General features: G+C 38.0%; 1 protein-coding gene across 5 annotated transcripts in view; it reads right to left on the bottom strand.

The window, feature by feature from the left end:
* Window positions 1–2723: 2723 nt before the first annotated feature.
* SNX14 (sorting nexin 14) overlaps window positions 2724–16444 on the bottom strand; it is an 84473-nt gene continuing 70752 nt past the window's right edge. For all 5 annotated transcript variants that reach the window (XM_070376630.1, XM_070376633.1, XM_070376632.1 and 2 more), the window contains 8 exons: window positions 13400–13440; window positions 13154–13273; window positions 10147–10270; window positions 9716–9880; window positions 8894–8989; window positions 6397–6488; window positions 4083–4139; window positions 2724–3161 (listed from right to left, as the gene is read on the bottom strand). In XM_070376630.1, the coding sequence (XP_070232731.1) occupies window positions 3123–3161; window positions 4083–4139; window positions 6397–6488; window positions 8894–8989; window positions 9716–9880; window positions 10147–10270; window positions 13154–13273; window positions 13400–13440 (734 nt within the window). In that variant the 3' untranslated portion in view covers window positions 2724–3122. The remainder of the gene's footprint in view (window positions 3162–4082; window positions 4140–6396; window positions 6489–8893; window positions 8990–9715; window positions 9881–10146; window positions 10271–13153; window positions 13274–13399; window positions 13441–16444) is intronic.

The following is a 16444-nucleotide window of genomic DNA, read 5'->3' as shown; positions in this document are numbered from 1 at the left end:
CAATGCAGGAGACGTAAGAGACACAGGTTCGACCCCATGGACGGGGGAGCCTGGCGGCATGGGGCGGCAAAGAGTTGGACGTGACTGAAGTGACTTAGCACACACACATGCACCCCCTGCTCCTTAATTTGAAGGTGATTACAATTTTTCTAATAGCATCCCTTTTCCCTCTCCACTTTTGCTCTTCTACATAAGGGATCAGCAAACTATAGCCTAAAGGCCAAATCCTGCTTGCCACTGCTTCACATAAATAAGGTTTTAATGGAATACAGCCACATCCAATACCTGGAATAATACTTCAGTGTAACTTGATAGAAAAAAATTAACATCAATTAATTAAAAAAATAGTGAAATAAAAAACCATTTGCAATGGACTTCAAAATCTTCCAGAGTCCTAGGCCTCAGGTTAAGGATCTCTCCTCATGTAACTAGCAACACTGAAGACACTAACGTATACATAAAAGAGAACAGTCTTTGAAATGGAAGTGGAGTGGACTAGCAAGGTCCATGTGTTTGCTCATTCAGTCGGTAATTTTTATTCTAATATTGACTATATCTGAAGTTACAACTTACGTATATATCATTACAAAGAACAATAGCAAATTAGACTTCTGTTTATATTTTTATTGTAAACTCTAACTGTTTTTAGTAAGTCAATAAATAATTTTAAAAACATTTATCTATTTGGCTGTGTTGGGTCTCAGTCGCAGCACGTGGGATCCTCGTTGCAGTACTTGACTAATTGTGGCCCATGGGCTCATTAGCTGTGGTGCAGGGCATGGGGGGAGTATTTAGTTTTCCCGGGGCATGTGGGAATTTAGTTCCCCCAGCATGGATCAAACTCGAGTCCCCTGCATTGGAAGGCAGATTCTTAAGCAGTGGACCACCAGGGAAGTCCCAATAAATGATAATTTAAGTGTTTCAACCATTTCTCAGAATCTTCTGATATCTATAGCTTAATGATTGTAACACAGACATAATGTCCTTTATAAATTTCAGTGTCTTCTCATCTATTTAATTTACCTACACAACCAGAGTTATTTCTCTAAACACATTTCAAAATGTAAAACTCATGCAGTATAAGACATACATAAAGATGGATAGAAAGGAAAGTGCAAAGTAAAATATCTGAAATGCACCAGGGGACCATTAAAGGAATCTCAAGTAATCACTTTTGGAAATAAAGGCTCCTTTCATGGGGCAACACTGTCAAGAGTACAAGACTAAAGACAGATCTGCTTGAATTCCAACTTCAACTTCAAATTCCAACTCTCTCTAGCTTCAATATAAATAACAAGAGAAGAATAATACCATCTCACAGTTACTGGATGGTGAAATGTGATATAAAATGCCTGGCCAATGGGGAATGCATCCAGTTCCTTTCTCTTTTATTATGCAGATGACTTTGTATTTATAGATTTTTGTACATTACATTTTCTTTAAATAGAGCTCACCCACTGCTATGGATTTAAATGTGTCCTTCTAAAATTCCCATGTTAAAACCCTAAACCCCAATATGATTATATGTGGAGATGATGCCTTTAGGAGGTAATTAAGGTTAAATGAGGTCATGGGCTTAACCTAAGAGCATTCGGGGACTTATAAGAAGAAAAGAAGAAGAGAGTGAAAGATCTCTTTCTTTCTTCCACACGGCCACACACAGAGGTCATGTGAGTACACAGGGAAAAAAGGCAGTCATCTACAGACCAAAGGAAGAGGTCCCAGAATGAAATGTACTTTTTGGGCACCTTGATCTTGGACTTATCAGCCTCCAGAACTGTGAGAAATAAAATTCTGTTAAGTCACCCCATTTATGGTATTTTATCAGAGTAAGCCTAGGTTGTTTGATACACTCGTAAGAATTTTTTCTCATCTAAATAAACAAAATATCACAATTTATAAGAAAGCAGGTAAGAATGGCATAAAAGGGCTGTAAATATTTTATTTTTCCAGCCAAAATGCTATGGATTTAAATGTGAAGAGTTAGCTTGATTAATTTCCCACCTGTCCCTGAGAAGTAAGTAAAATGTTGAAGGCTTGGTTAAAAGCACTTGATGCACAGAAACTCATACACAGTTTACAATTTTTAAGCAATTAAAAAGATAATAGAAATACTGGCAAAACCTTTTAAAAATTTTATAGTATCTATAGACCATTTTTCAAAACTGGGAAAAAAATAACTGAACAGTATCATTCAACTGGTTTCACTTTCCAAATTATATTTAGAGTCCCCACATTATCAGCACTTGATACATGGTTGAAACTCAATAAATATACTCTGAATGTACACTACAGCCAATAACCAAAGTGCCTGATCTCGAAAGACAAATATGATTCAGGGAGAAAATCACAGCATGAAGAGAAATTATAAGCAGAACTCTAAATGTTGAACCTTTAAAAATAACTATTTAACTTTCCCCAAAGAATACAGTTAATTCATACCTTTCCTTTGGAGAGACAACATAAACTAAAAATCCACTTGACTAAACTGTTTATATAAGCTTTTGGATTATAGTTACAGATGTTCAGTGAAATGCAGTTGCAACCACACAATCACAAATGTCTGTAAGTACTCAGTTTTCACACGCAAAAGGACTACATATAAGCTGTCAATCATCTAGGAAGAGTTAGAAGTCCCTTATTTGTTATGAAAAACTCATAAAGTATGTCTTCTTTACAGACACACAGTTAACTACACAGAAAAATGAAAAGGGGGAATGGAATAAATCTGCTAAAATTTATTAACTCCAAATAAGACAGCAAATCAGATCTCTACACTAAAAATAATCATTTTCAAAGTGATACAATACTTTCAAAGTTATCAGCCCAACTGATTTGCCCCAAGAAGATTATGAATCATCTCTTTAAAAAACAGCAATAACAAGTGACATAGATCTAAGAAAATTTGGAGAAGAAATGTAAAATGAAAGGCTATGAGACCCAATCAGTTTTCACCATTATTAAATTTGTTAGTCTTTATTAAAACAACAAAATCAAAACTTCAGACGCTGAATTACATGATATATACAAGAATATACAAAAGTAAAAGAAAAAACAGTACATATATACTACACTAGCCCAGCAAACATTTCAACTGGTTATTCTATCCCAAATCCAAATGTTTATATCCAGGACGTCACAGATGTAACTTCCTTTTGTACCTAAAGTAAAAATAAATCTATTTAATAGAAGAGAAAAAACAAACAAGAATTCATTTGTGAATTGCCTAACAGTTCCAATGTATTAAAATTCTAACCTAAAACATATATATATGTGTGTGTGTGTTAAAACCCACAAGAAATTAGCTGGCATATGACACAGATAATATTTACATTTTAGAAAGGAGAAAAAAGCACGTGATAGACCTCATAAAGTCTCAAACAGAGAGCTGGAATTTCCAGGTACTGATTCCTATGTAACTTGAACACAAAATGTCTGTTAATTGCCACCCTGTTTTAATACACACTGAATACTGCTATAACTTGAAAACTTGTATTCAATAGGTAAATAGTCCAAATCTAGTTCCCTCTATAAAACTAACATCTCACTGCTGTATCACAACCCTGAATTAGTTATTTCATCTGACCAAAGGGATTAGTCAAAAAAAAAATAAAAAAGGTAAAAAAGCAATGCTCAAAACTGAAAATCTATAGGATTCAAGGTAATAATAGTATCACCATCCTCCAACTCCCATTCATTTTGTGTTCTTGGCTTCACATAAGGGCCAACTGCTTTAAAAATGCTCACACAGCATTCAGTGTGCACATGACAGCCTGCAGAGCTTGGCCCATCCTAGAGACAGCATGTGCACTCACACCTGCCTCTGGTGAGGCTCTACAGGGTGTAACACCCCATCTGACTGGAATCAGGAAGAGGGGGAGCCAAGGCAGGGGCTATTCAGTTCGTGCATCCCCAAATCCATTCTATGTTTAAGCGTGTTGAATGAAGAAAATACAAAGAGCTATTTGTTAAGGTTGTTCATTTTCAAAATGATCACAAGGATTTCCTTAATTATTATGTTCCTAAAAAAATGTCAGTACACCATTAAAAACATAAATAAAGTGCTGCTGCTTTTCAGTTACCTTATTGAGCTCTGGAAACAGTTCTTGTATCACAATGTCCAATAAAACGTAAGTCAGCTAAAATGCAAAAAAAAAGATTTTAAGGAATTAGACCAAAAAAGAAAAAAAAACACAAAAGCAGTTTCAACAAGATCCATAATGTTCTATTTTTAGGATGAGTTTTAGATAGATATGTTTTCACATGTTTACATTTTATTACTATGCCTCGTAATTGATTTTATGTTAAATATTTTGTATATAACAACAATTTTAAAGAAACAAGCGTGATACAAAATTTTAACTGTGTTAAGCTCTCAACAGAATATGTGAGACTAAAGGCAAAGGAGAAAAGGAAAGATATACCCATTTGAATGCAGAGTTCCAAAGAACAGCAAGGAGAGATAAGAAAGCCTTCCTCGGTGATCAATGCAAAGAAATAGAGGAAAACAACAGAATGGGAAAGACTAGAGATCTCTTCAAAAAAATTAGAGATACCAAGGGAACATTTCATGCAAAGATGGGCTCAATAAAGGACAGAAATGGTAGGGATCTAACAGAAGCAGAAGATATTAAGAAGATGTGGCAAGAATACACAGAAGAACTACAAAAATGATCTTCATGATCCAGGTAATCACGATGGTGTAATCACTCACCTAGAGCCAGACATTCTGGAATGTGAAGTCAAGTGGGCCTTAGGAAGCATAACTACGAACAAAGCTAGTGGAGGGGATGGAAGCTAGTGGAGCTATTTCAAATCCTAAAAGATGATGCTGTGAAAGTGCTGCACTCAGTATGCCAGCAAATGTGGAAAACTCAGCAGTGGCCACAGGACTGGAAAAGGTCAGTTTTCATTCCAATCCCAAAGAAAGTCAATGCCAAAGAATGCTCAAATTACTGCACAATTGCACTCATCTCACACACTAGCAAAGTAATGCTCAAAATTCTCCAAGCCAGGCTTCAACAGTACGTGAACCATGAACTTCCAGATGTTCAAGCTGGATTTAGAAAAGGCAGAGGAACCAGAGATCAAATTGCCAACATCCGTTGGATCACTGAAAAAGCAAGAGAGTTCCAGAAAAACATCTATTTCTGCTTTATTGACTATGCTAAAGCCTATGACTGTGTGGATCACAACAAAGTGTGGAAAATTCTTAAAGAGATGGGAATACCTGACCACCTGACCCACCTCTTAAGAAACCTGTATGCAGGTAAAGAATCAACAGTTAGAACTGGACATGAAACAACAGACTGGTTCCAAATAGGGAAAGGATTATGTCAAGGCTATACAGTGTCACTCTGCTTATTTAACTTCTATGCAGAGTACATCATGTGAAATGCTGGGCTGGAATCAAGATTGCCGGGAGAAATATCAATAACCTCAGATATGCACATGACACCACCCTTATGGCAGAAAGTGAAGAGGAACTAAAGAGCCCCGTGATGAAAGTAAAAGAGGAGAGTGAAAAAGTTAGCTTAAAACTCAACATTCAGAAAACTAAGATCATGGCATCCAGTCCCATCACTTCATAGCAAATAGATGGGGAGACAGTGGAAACAGTGACAGACTTTACTTTTGGGGGCTCCAAAATCACTGCAGATGGTGACTGCAGCCATGAAATTAAAAGATGCTTGCTCCTTGGAAGGAAAGTTATGACCAACCTAAACAGCATATTAAAAAGCAGAGACATTACTTTGCCAACAAAGGTCCGTCTTGTCAAGGCTATGGTTTTTCCAATGGTCATGTATGGATGTGAGAGTTGGACTATAAAGAAAGCTAAGTGCCAAAGAATTGATGCTTTTGAACTGTGGTGTTGGAGAAGACTCTTGAGAGTCCCTTGGACTGCAAGGAGATCCAACTAGTCCACGCTAAAGGAAATTAGTCCTAAATATTCATTGGAAGGACTGATGCTGAAGCTGAAACTCCAATACTTTGGCCACCTGATGCGAAGAACTGACTCACTGGAAAAGACCCTGATGCTGGGAAAGATTGAAGGTGGGAGAAGGAGGGGATAGCGGAGGATGAGATGGTTGGATGGCATCACCGTCTAAATGGACATGAGTTTTAGTAGACTCCGGTAATTGGTGACGGACAGGGAGGCCTGGTGTGCTGCAGTCCATGGGGTCACAAGGAGTTGGACACAACTGAATGACTGAACTGAACTGATAAGCAGTAAAATATTAATTGCAGTTAAAGACACTTTTATTCCATCCGCATGTTTGAATTACATTGCCTTCATTTAGCAAAGTATCACTTCACAGTTAATATACCAGACACGCTACAGTGTCATTCACTAAACCAAGCTGACACGAGTCAGTCTGCTTTAATGAATTTTACCTGCTTGTTGAGAACTGGCTGCTGTAAACCATCAAAAAGAAGTCTGATGCTTTCATACTTGGCTTCTTCACCAATACACTTGACTATCAAATCTAAACAAGAAAGCCACATGTGAAACAATTTTATATTATAAAGTGACTCATCATTTACTGGATCATAAGGCAAAATCTCTACCCTTTCCCCCAGGTATTATGTAAAAACTTGTAAGTCAGCATTTCCTAAATCAGTGCTTCAGTCAGAAGCTCTTGGAAAAAAGGGCTCTGTGGTCAAGTTGAGAAATGCAGTATCATGAGTCCTGAATTTAAAGATTCACAACACACAAATGTTAGGAATGTTACCGTAAAGAAATCTGCTTATACTATTAGGAATGTTACCGTAAAGAAATCTGCTTATACTATTAAAGGATAAAAGACAGTTGGGAAACAATACATATTTTATTATCCCATTCAAGTAAAATAAAATAAAACACTAGGTACATATACTTGTGCATATATATACAGAGATACAAAGAAACTGTCTGTCAGGATTAACACCAGTTGGAGCATACTGCTACTTCTGCACAGGGGGGACAGGATCACTTCTACTTTTCACTCTTCATGTTTTCATGTTTGAATATGTTAATGTTTTTTAAAATTTAACTAATTTAATTTTATGGTGAACAGAGACTCTCTTCAGTGAATATGACCAATTTCTTTCTGTACTTTTTGCAAAATTACTAGTAACTATCTTACAGAACAATCTTTTGCGAAACTGTTTAAACACAAGTTTGCTCCCAAAAGTTCTAATTCATGTTTGACTACACAGCTGTCACATACCACTCCTGGTACCACAGTCAGTCCTTATTAAAATCTGTGCTGAATGGTTTCCTCCAAGCAGGAAAAGAAACTTATTCTTAAGTAAACAAGGTGCTCAAATATTTGTCCTTTCCCCTCCAATCATAATGAAACACTTAATGTTGTTCAAGGAAAATCTTCATTTTATGTTTGCTTTTACAGGGTAAATCTAACCCTGAGAGGCAAAATTCAATTTATAGGAAGTTCAGTAGATCCTTGATATTTTTCAAGAGAGATGGGCCATAATGCATCTTTGTGAATCCCCTAATTCACCAATACTACACAGAATTTCCCAATTAATATGCATGAAGCATCATGGACAAAAACAGACGATCCTTTCAGATTCTTCAAGAATCACTAAGGAGGAAATGAGTAGAGGAGAGCAGAAAGGCATGCTATGCTTCCTCACTAGCTAAATCACCCCTTTCCAAACGGAAGTCTTGAAGCAGATGTGACTCAAATTCATGGCTGGGCAAAATTACAATTATTATATTCACTGGCTTTCCATGTTTATAAATATTAAAACTAAGACAGTTAAGACCATGAATGCTATATTACAATATAGAAGGTCACTATATTACATTACAAAAGAAGGAAGAAATGACTTCATTATATACCTACAGAAGATTCATTCAAAAATAGCTGTGATTCACGTTTACATTCAGACTGGGGACAGAAATTGTCTTCAAAATTAAACAGGACCATTCCGAGACTCATTTTTCAATGATGAGAATTCTCTAAGACATCTTCAATTTTTACTCTATATTTCCTTGCTGGGCATTACCCACTCACACCTGACTCCCAGATCTCATCTTACGTCATCGCTTCTCCAATTCTAAAACCTGGATATTTAATTGATTACGAGACAATGCCTCCTGAATAATGTATAGTTAGGCTTGTCACATTCAAACCTAAATTAAGTATCATCTGCTTTGACCCCTTGATGTTTTTTCCTTATATTCGCATCTCAGTAAGAGGTTACTAACCATTCACTCAAGCCTACCTCCTTTATGAGAGGGATTCACCCTCCTCCTTTGAGATACTGCATAACCTAAATAAGCCTCTATTATCACAGGTACATCTTGTCTGTGTGTCTATCTTTCCTGCCAGATTGAGCTGCTGCTGCTGCTGCTACGCCGCTTCAGTCATATCCAACTCTGTGCGACCTCACAGACGGCAGCCCACCAGGCTCCGCCGTCCCTGGGATTCTCCAGGCAAGAACACTGGGGTGGGTTGCCACTGAGCTACCCAAGTACAATTTTTATATCTCCTGCACTGTGCTAAGTGCCTGGCACATGGAAGGTGTTCATTAAGCTCTGGATGAATAAATGAATTCTGACCTCTAACTCACACACACTAATGTAGCTCTCCTCGTGGTGAAGTGAACAGCAGGACTCCAGCTGTTCCACAGACATACCACTACCATGAGTTTGATTCTAAGTTACTGTAAGAATCCAACTATTGTGTGAGTAGAAACAGCCTTATCTAAAAGTTCTTAGTGCTAACATAAAAACCAAATTCCATTTAATGAATGAGTTAATTTTAACTGGTTCTTATAACTACTTCTAAAATAAAAACTCACAGTAAAAACTGCCTCAATAATTACTATACATTGTGACCACCAGAGTACTAATCTATATTAAACTACTTTTTAAATATTATACCTGGAATGTAGTTCATCATTCCTTCAAAAGTCTGCTTTGCTCGTTTTTGCTTATCTTGAAGAGAGCGAGGTTCAGTGTTTTCACAAAATACAGCATCTAAAAAGAGACAAAAAAATATTTGCTGGGTTCAAGAGAGAGGGGACATGTGTATACATATAGCTGATTCATGTTGATATATGGCAGAAACCAACACAACATTGTAAAGCAATTATCCTCCAATTAAAAATAAAAAATTAGGGCTTCCCTGGTAGCTCAGTAGTAAAGAAGCCACCTGCCAATGTAGGGGACAGTTCAGTCCCTGGTTTGGGAAGATCCCATATGCTAAGGGACAACTAAACCTGAGAGTCACAACTACTGAGCCTGTGCTCTAGAGCCTGTGCTCCGCAACGAGAGAAACCACTGCAATGAGAAGCTAGCTCACCACCGCTAGGAAGTAGCCCACACTCGCTGCAACTAGAGAGAGCCCGAGTGCAGCAACGAAGACCCAGAGCAGCCCTAAGTGCTCAGTTGTGTTCGACTCTTTGCGACCCCATGGATTGTGTAGTTGACCCCACTGGAGTGGGTAGCCGTTTCCACTTATTAAGCAGCCATAAATAAATGAATAAAATAAATCTTAAAAAAAGAATCTATAAAAAATTAAAAATTTTTTAAAAAAAGAAACATTTGCAGGAATTTTCACCTATTATATACAAAGTATTTCCTCATGGTAGCAATACTAATAAAAGCAAAGAAAGGCCAGGCTTCTCACTCTTTGAGATCTAATTAAACTTAAATAAAAATTGAGTATTCAAACATGAAACAAACACATGAGGAAATACAAACCTCTGAGAAGTGTTATAAGTGAAACCAGACGGTGCTCCTGAAAGAGCTGCTCTAGTTTACAATGAAGATAGTAATCAGTATACATTTCCAGGGTGTTTTTGAAGAGGATTCGAGTTCCCATTAAGAGATGATGAAGCCAGTCAGGAACTTGGAAAACCACCTGTCCTGAGAAGGATCACACAGAACATTTCATTAAGGTAAATAGATACCTGAACATTTTCCAATACAAAAAATATAAATGGTCAATACTTTATTTTTAAACACTAATAACTTTAATATGTTCAAGACTAATTATAGTCTATATATTGAATTCTTAATTTAAAAAGTGCCTTCAATTAAAAAAATATATAATGGAGCAATACACAAGAGCATTAATTCGCATCACAGAAGAAATATAACACGGGTTTTAACAGTAACCACAGATATCTTACCTACATACATCAGGTAATCATAGACTCCTTCTACAGTCATCATTTCCATAAAATAATTCTGATTTTGCCTTCTTTCTGTATTCTCAGCACGGTTTGCATTATTCTTATACAGATCATTAAAAAGCTAAAGTAAAAGTTGAAATAATAAAAAAAGTTTATTACACAGGCTAATAATAATTACTAAGGATAAAGTAATTACAGAGCAAGGCATTTAAACTTTGTCCAATCAAAGCAGAATATTAAAGGAAAGAAACCATAATACCGGAGTGGTTAGATTTGCCCCCTAAATGCCACATTTATACCCAAAATTCAATTAAAAAATACAATATTTTGGGGGGCCAAAATATTAAATAAAAATCTACCTTCATTTTAGATGCAACAGATAATTCATCATCCATACAAAGAATCCCTTCAATTTTTTATATCAAAAGAAGTAAATGAACATAAAAAGATGCATAAAACCATTAGCACCAGGACTTCCCTGGTGGTCCAGTGGTTAAGAATCTGCCTGTCAATCCCTGGGTTGGGTTGGATCCCTCATCTGGAAAGATTCCACATGCTACCAGGTAATTAAGCCCGTGCACCACAACTACTGAGTCCAGGCTCTAGAGCCCATGAGCTGCACTACTGAGCATGCGTGCCACAATGACGTGCAGTGCTCTAGACGCTGGGGCGCGCTAGAGCCCACGTTCTGCAACGAGAGAGAAGGCACAGCAACGAGAAGCCCAAGCACCACATCTAGAGAGAGCAGCCTCCACTCTCCACAGCTAGAGAAAGCCCACGCAGCAATGAAGGCCCAGTACAACCGAAAATAAATAAATAAAATAAAAAAAAAAACACAAAAAACCATTAGGAATAGCTGATTTTAATCCCAACGTGATTTAAAGGTTATAAATCACTGTTTAATTAAGGGATGCTTACAGATGAACGTTAAGATTTAAGCTAAGTTTATTTGGACAAAATAATCAAAGACCTAATGTATATGAAAAAAATATGAAGAATTACTCATAGCAAAATAATAAAATGCAACTAAATCTTAGCCCTACCTACTCTACCAAAAGTATGCCAAAAGATCTATCATTAATAATAATCAAAGAGCAGATACTAAGGAACTAAAAAAAACTGTCAGAAAAGGTAAACAAAATGATAAAATGGACAGTTTTTGGTATGATGGGTCAAAAAAGCAAAAAGGAAAGGGAAGGAAAAGAAGACAATGCCAGGAATAAAAGGGGACACAACCACAGATGTCAGAGGAAAATGAAAAGAGGATATTATTGACAACATAAGGCCAAAATTTTTCAAACATAGCTAAGATGGAGAATTTATTAACAAGTACAACCTATCAAAATCTGACTCATGAAATAATACATCTGAAGAATATTATAATCATTAAGGAAATTATATTGGTTAAAAAAAAAAAAACTTCCACAAACAAAACTTGAGGCCTTGGCACCCCACTCCAGTACTCTTGCCTGGAGAGTCCCATGGATGGGAAGGCTGCAGTCCATGGGGTCACATAGAGTCGGACATGACTGAGCGACTTCACTTTCACTTTTCACTTTTCATGCATTGGAGAAGGAAATGGCAACCCACTTCAGTGTTCTTGCCTGGAGAATTCCAGGGACGGCGGAGCCTGGTGGGCTGCCGTCTATGGGGTCACACAGAGTCGGAAACGACTGAAGCACCTCAGCAGCAGCAGCAGCAGCAGCAGATGACTATTAACAAGTTATCACTATTTAAATAACTAACACTCTACCAGCAAATAAAGAAAAATTAACATAACTTTAATACCAAAACCTGATGAGGATACAATAAGAAAGAAAAACTATAGGCTAAGTGTACCCACAAACATGGAGGTAACTTTCCTAAACTTCATAAAGGATATCTACGAAAAGAACTACACTGTATTATTTAATGGTGAAACACTGCAATCACTCCCTTCCTTTGTATAGCAGGTCCTAGTCATGAATGAACATAACTGCCATCATTTGAATACATAAATCTAAAAGAATTAACAGATATATCTCTAAAATTAACACAAGTCTAGCAAGACTTGTGAACTGAAAATCAATACACAACAATCAACTGTACTCCTGTTTATTAGCAATAAACATTTAAAGTGAAAAAAATTAAAGATACCCTTTACAGTAATAAACCAAAGAAGTTCTCTTGAGGAAGAGGGTGCTATTCTTTGAGCTCACAGAATCCCCCATACTGGGTACTACTCTGGCACTAAACTGAGCTTCTTGCAGACAGGAAATTTATCTGTTTTTCCTTTTTTCTTTGGCCATGCCACACAACTGTGGGATCCTAGTTCCCCCGCATTAAAACCATGGCTGTCTAATTAGACAGCAAGTGGAAATTTGCTGTCTGATGCAGGGAGCTCAAATCAGGTGCTTTGTGATAACCTAGAGAGGTGAGATGGGAAGGAAGGTGGAAGGGAGGTTCAGGATGAGGGGGAACATATGTATACCTATGGCTGATTCATGTTGATATTTGGTAGAAACCAACACAATCCTCCAATTAAAAACTGAAAAAACAAACCAAAAAAAAAACACGGTCTTAAGCACTGGACTGCCAGGGAAGTCCTCAGAATTTATTTTTATATTCCCAGTGCCTAGCACCCAATAGCAGGCACATAATAATGTGCATGTTTAATGAAAGGATGAAATATTTTATGTCATTAAAATTATATAATACCATAAATACATTACAGAAATTAATTCCCTAATTCCTGGAAGTTGGTGATTTACAACCTAAGAAAACCACTTTAAAATTTCCCCAAAAGAGAAACGGTAGGAGCTGACAAATACAGATTCTTAAGAAACATTTACCCATTAAAGCAAAGAACCAAGCAATTACCTACAATACCCTCCTTATCCTTTACAATTGATTTCCATACAAAGGCATACAGTCCCCTCCACTTCACTAACAAAGAATTCTCTATGGAAAAGTTGTAAGTAGGACAATTTCAAACTTAATGGCTCTCTGCGACTATGCATAGTACCTTCTTATTATTCTCTGAGGTAGGGCTGAGAATGGTCAGTTCTGGTTTACTCGGTTTAGGCTTTGGAGATTCACAAGAATTAATGAAATTCATGATGAAAGGTTCCAAATGTTGACCTTTCTGTGGAAACCATGGTATAAAAATAAAAAAATCAAGATTATGATTTTCAGTATCACATAGCCAATTAAAATTTACTAATATTTAAATATGCTTATAACTATCATTTTATAGAATGCCCATATTTACCTCTTTCATTAGTTTTCCAGGAACAGATTTTATAATTTTCCCTGCAATTAAAAATATTAATTTTAAGAAGGTAAAATATATCTCATAACTGCTTATATGAATACTTCACTAGGTAATTTTAAATACCAAAAGCCAAGTAAAAAACACTTCACAAAAATTTATAATAAACACAGTATTCTTAATTGTTTTCAGATACAGCACTTGGGATACTTCAAAATAATTCAGTGGGGTGGGAGGCAGGGGAAGGTGAGATGGTAACAGACAGCAAGGCCAGGGATCTCCAAACACAGGAAACAGGCTGCAAGTGTTTGACATTTTTTATCTCTCTAAAGCAGCAGGAGGAAACAAACAAATCTTAGATTTTTTTTCCCCCTTCTCTATACACATTTAAAAAGAGGTTTCTTTCAAAATTCTGTGCTGCCATGATGATACATGGTTCCACCTAAACTTAACTCTTCTCAAACTTTGAGCTAACCAATGTGGTTTTTCTTAAGGAAATGTTTGTCTTAAGCTATGTTAATGAACTATGTATTTACCCTAGACTCTGTCTTCAAGTGGGTTCCCCTAAGACTCAGAACCCACTTGACAAACCAGTATGCTTTACTCATGCAAATGTTCTCTTAAGCTATGTTAATGAGACCGTACTGGCTTGGAACCGGGCCTTTCTTCAAGACTCATGTCAATCATTTTACAGCTCAGGACAACTCACCTTGTGCCAGTGTTATCTCAAAATGCATGTTGTGGGTAAGGGGTCTGGTGCCATTCTCTGAGTTTTGAGACATTTCCTTTCTCTAATTAGCAAATTGCTAGTAGCTTATATCATCTGGCTAAAGACTAGCAGGGGGCACTCCTTCTGTCCCCCTCTGATGTCTATGTCAGAATCTTTATCTCTTTTATACTTAATTACACGAAAGCTCTCATCACTGGCCCCAAATTGAATTCCTCTCTTCCGGAGGCCAAGAATCCCAGTGTCTTTCATGGCTCAGTGATAACCTTTCATCTTGAGGGCTCGTCCAGGATTCTTCAAGACAAGGTAAGGACGCTTGGAGCTCTGGTTCTTTGTTCCCCTAGCAAACTCGTTTTCTGCTGAACTTTACTGACTCTATGGTGTGCTTGTGTGAATGAATGACATGCCCTGCATGAAGCAAATGAGGAGCCCTGTTTCGAGGTTCTGTTTCTGCTGTTTCGAGGTGCCTCGTAATGACTGAAGGCAGCCCCAAGAAGGGGAGCCTTGTCGGGGGTTTATACTGACCTGCCAATGCCAAGAGACATCCAACCTCCCTGCAAGGGGAGCAGCCAGAGATGGACGAAGGATGTGGACCGAACTCTCTTTTCTCAAACTTTCCAGTCTCTTTGACTATTTCATAACTTCTTGGGAATTAGAACTGCTCACTCACCTAGAGCCAGACATCCTGGAATGGGAAGTCAAGTGGGCCCAAGAAAGCATCACTACGAACAAAGCTAGTGGAGGTGATGAAATTCCAGTTGAGCTATTTCAAATCCTAAAAGATGATGCTGTGAAAGTGCTGCACTCAATATGCCAGCAAATTTGGAAAACTCAGCAATGGCCACAGGAGTAGAAAAGGTCAGTTTTCTTTCCAATCCCAAAGAAAGGCAATGCCAAAGAATGCTCAAACTACCGCGCAACTGCACTCCCACGCTAGTAAAGTAATGCTCAAAATTCTCCAAGCCAGGCTTCAGCAGTATGTGAACCGTGAACTTCCAGATGTTCAAGCTGGATTTAGAAAAGGCAGAGGAACCAGAGATCAAATTGCCAACATCCGGTGGATCATCGAAAAAGCAAAAGAGTTCCAGATAAAACATCTATTTCTGCTTTATTGACTATGCCAAAGCCTTTGACTGTGTGGATCACAATAAACTGTGGAAAATTCTGAAAGAGATGGGAATACCAGACCACCTGACCTGCCTCTTGAGAAACCTATATGCAGGTCAGGAAGCAACAGTTAGAAGTGGACATGGAACAACAGACTGGTTCCAAACAGGAAAAGGAGTACGTCAAGGCTGTATATTGTCACCCTGCTTATTTAACTTATATGCAGAGTACATCATGAGAAATGCTGGGCTGGAAGAAGCACAAGCTGGAATCAAGATTGCCGGGAGAAATATCAATAACCTCAGATATGCAGATGACACCACCCTTATGGCAGAAAGTGAAGAGGAACTAAAGAGCCTCTTGATGAGAAAGAGGAGAGTGAAAAAGTTGGCTTAAAGCTCAACGTTCAGAAAACTAAGATCATGGCATCTGGTCCGATCACTTCATGGGAAATAGATGGGGAAACAGTGGAAACAGTGTCAGACTTTATTTTTCGGGGCTCCACAATCACTGCAGATGGTGACTGCAGCCATGAAATTAAAAGACGCTTACTCCTTGGAGAAGGAAATGGCAACCGACTCCAGTATTCTTGCCCAGAGAAACCCATGGACGGAGGAGCCTGGTGGGCTATAGTCCATGGGGTCGCAAAGACTCGGACACGACTGAGTGACTTCACTTACTCCTTCGAAGGAAAGTTATGACCAACTTAGACAGCATATTGAAAAGCAGAGACATCACTTTGCCAACAAAGGTCCATCTAGTCAAGGCTATGGTTTTTCCTGTGGTCACGTATGGATGTGAGAGTTGGACTGTGAAGAAAGCTGAGTGCTGAAGAATTAATGCTTTCGAACTGTGGTGTTGGAGAAGACTCTTGAGAGTCCCTTGCACTGCAAGGCGATCCAACCAGTCCATTCTAAAGGAGATCAGTCCTGGGTGTTCTTTGGAAGGAATGATGCTAAAGCTGAAACTCCAGTACTTTGGCCACCTCATGCAAAGAGCTGACTCACTGAAAAAGACCCTGATGCTGGGAGGGATTGGGGGCAGGAGAAGGGGACGACAGAAGATAAGATGGCTGGATGGCATCACTGAGTCAATGGACTTGAGTTTGAGTGAACTCCGGGAGCTGGTGATGGACAGGGAGGCCTGGCGTGCTTCGATTCATGGAGTTGCAAAGAGTCGGACACGACTGAGTGACTAAACTGAACTGAACT

The sequence above is a fragment of the Bos mutus genome, chromosome 9 (assembly GCF_027580195.1).
Source record: "Bos mutus isolate GX-2022 chromosome 9, NWIPB_WYAK_1.1, whole genome shotgun sequence".
Taxonomy (NCBI): Eukaryota; Metazoa; Chordata; class Mammalia; order Artiodactyla; family Bovidae; genus Bos; species Bos mutus.
The sequence above is the reverse complement of the archived record's forward strand: the minus strand, read 5'-3'. Positions and strand labels throughout refer to the sequence as shown.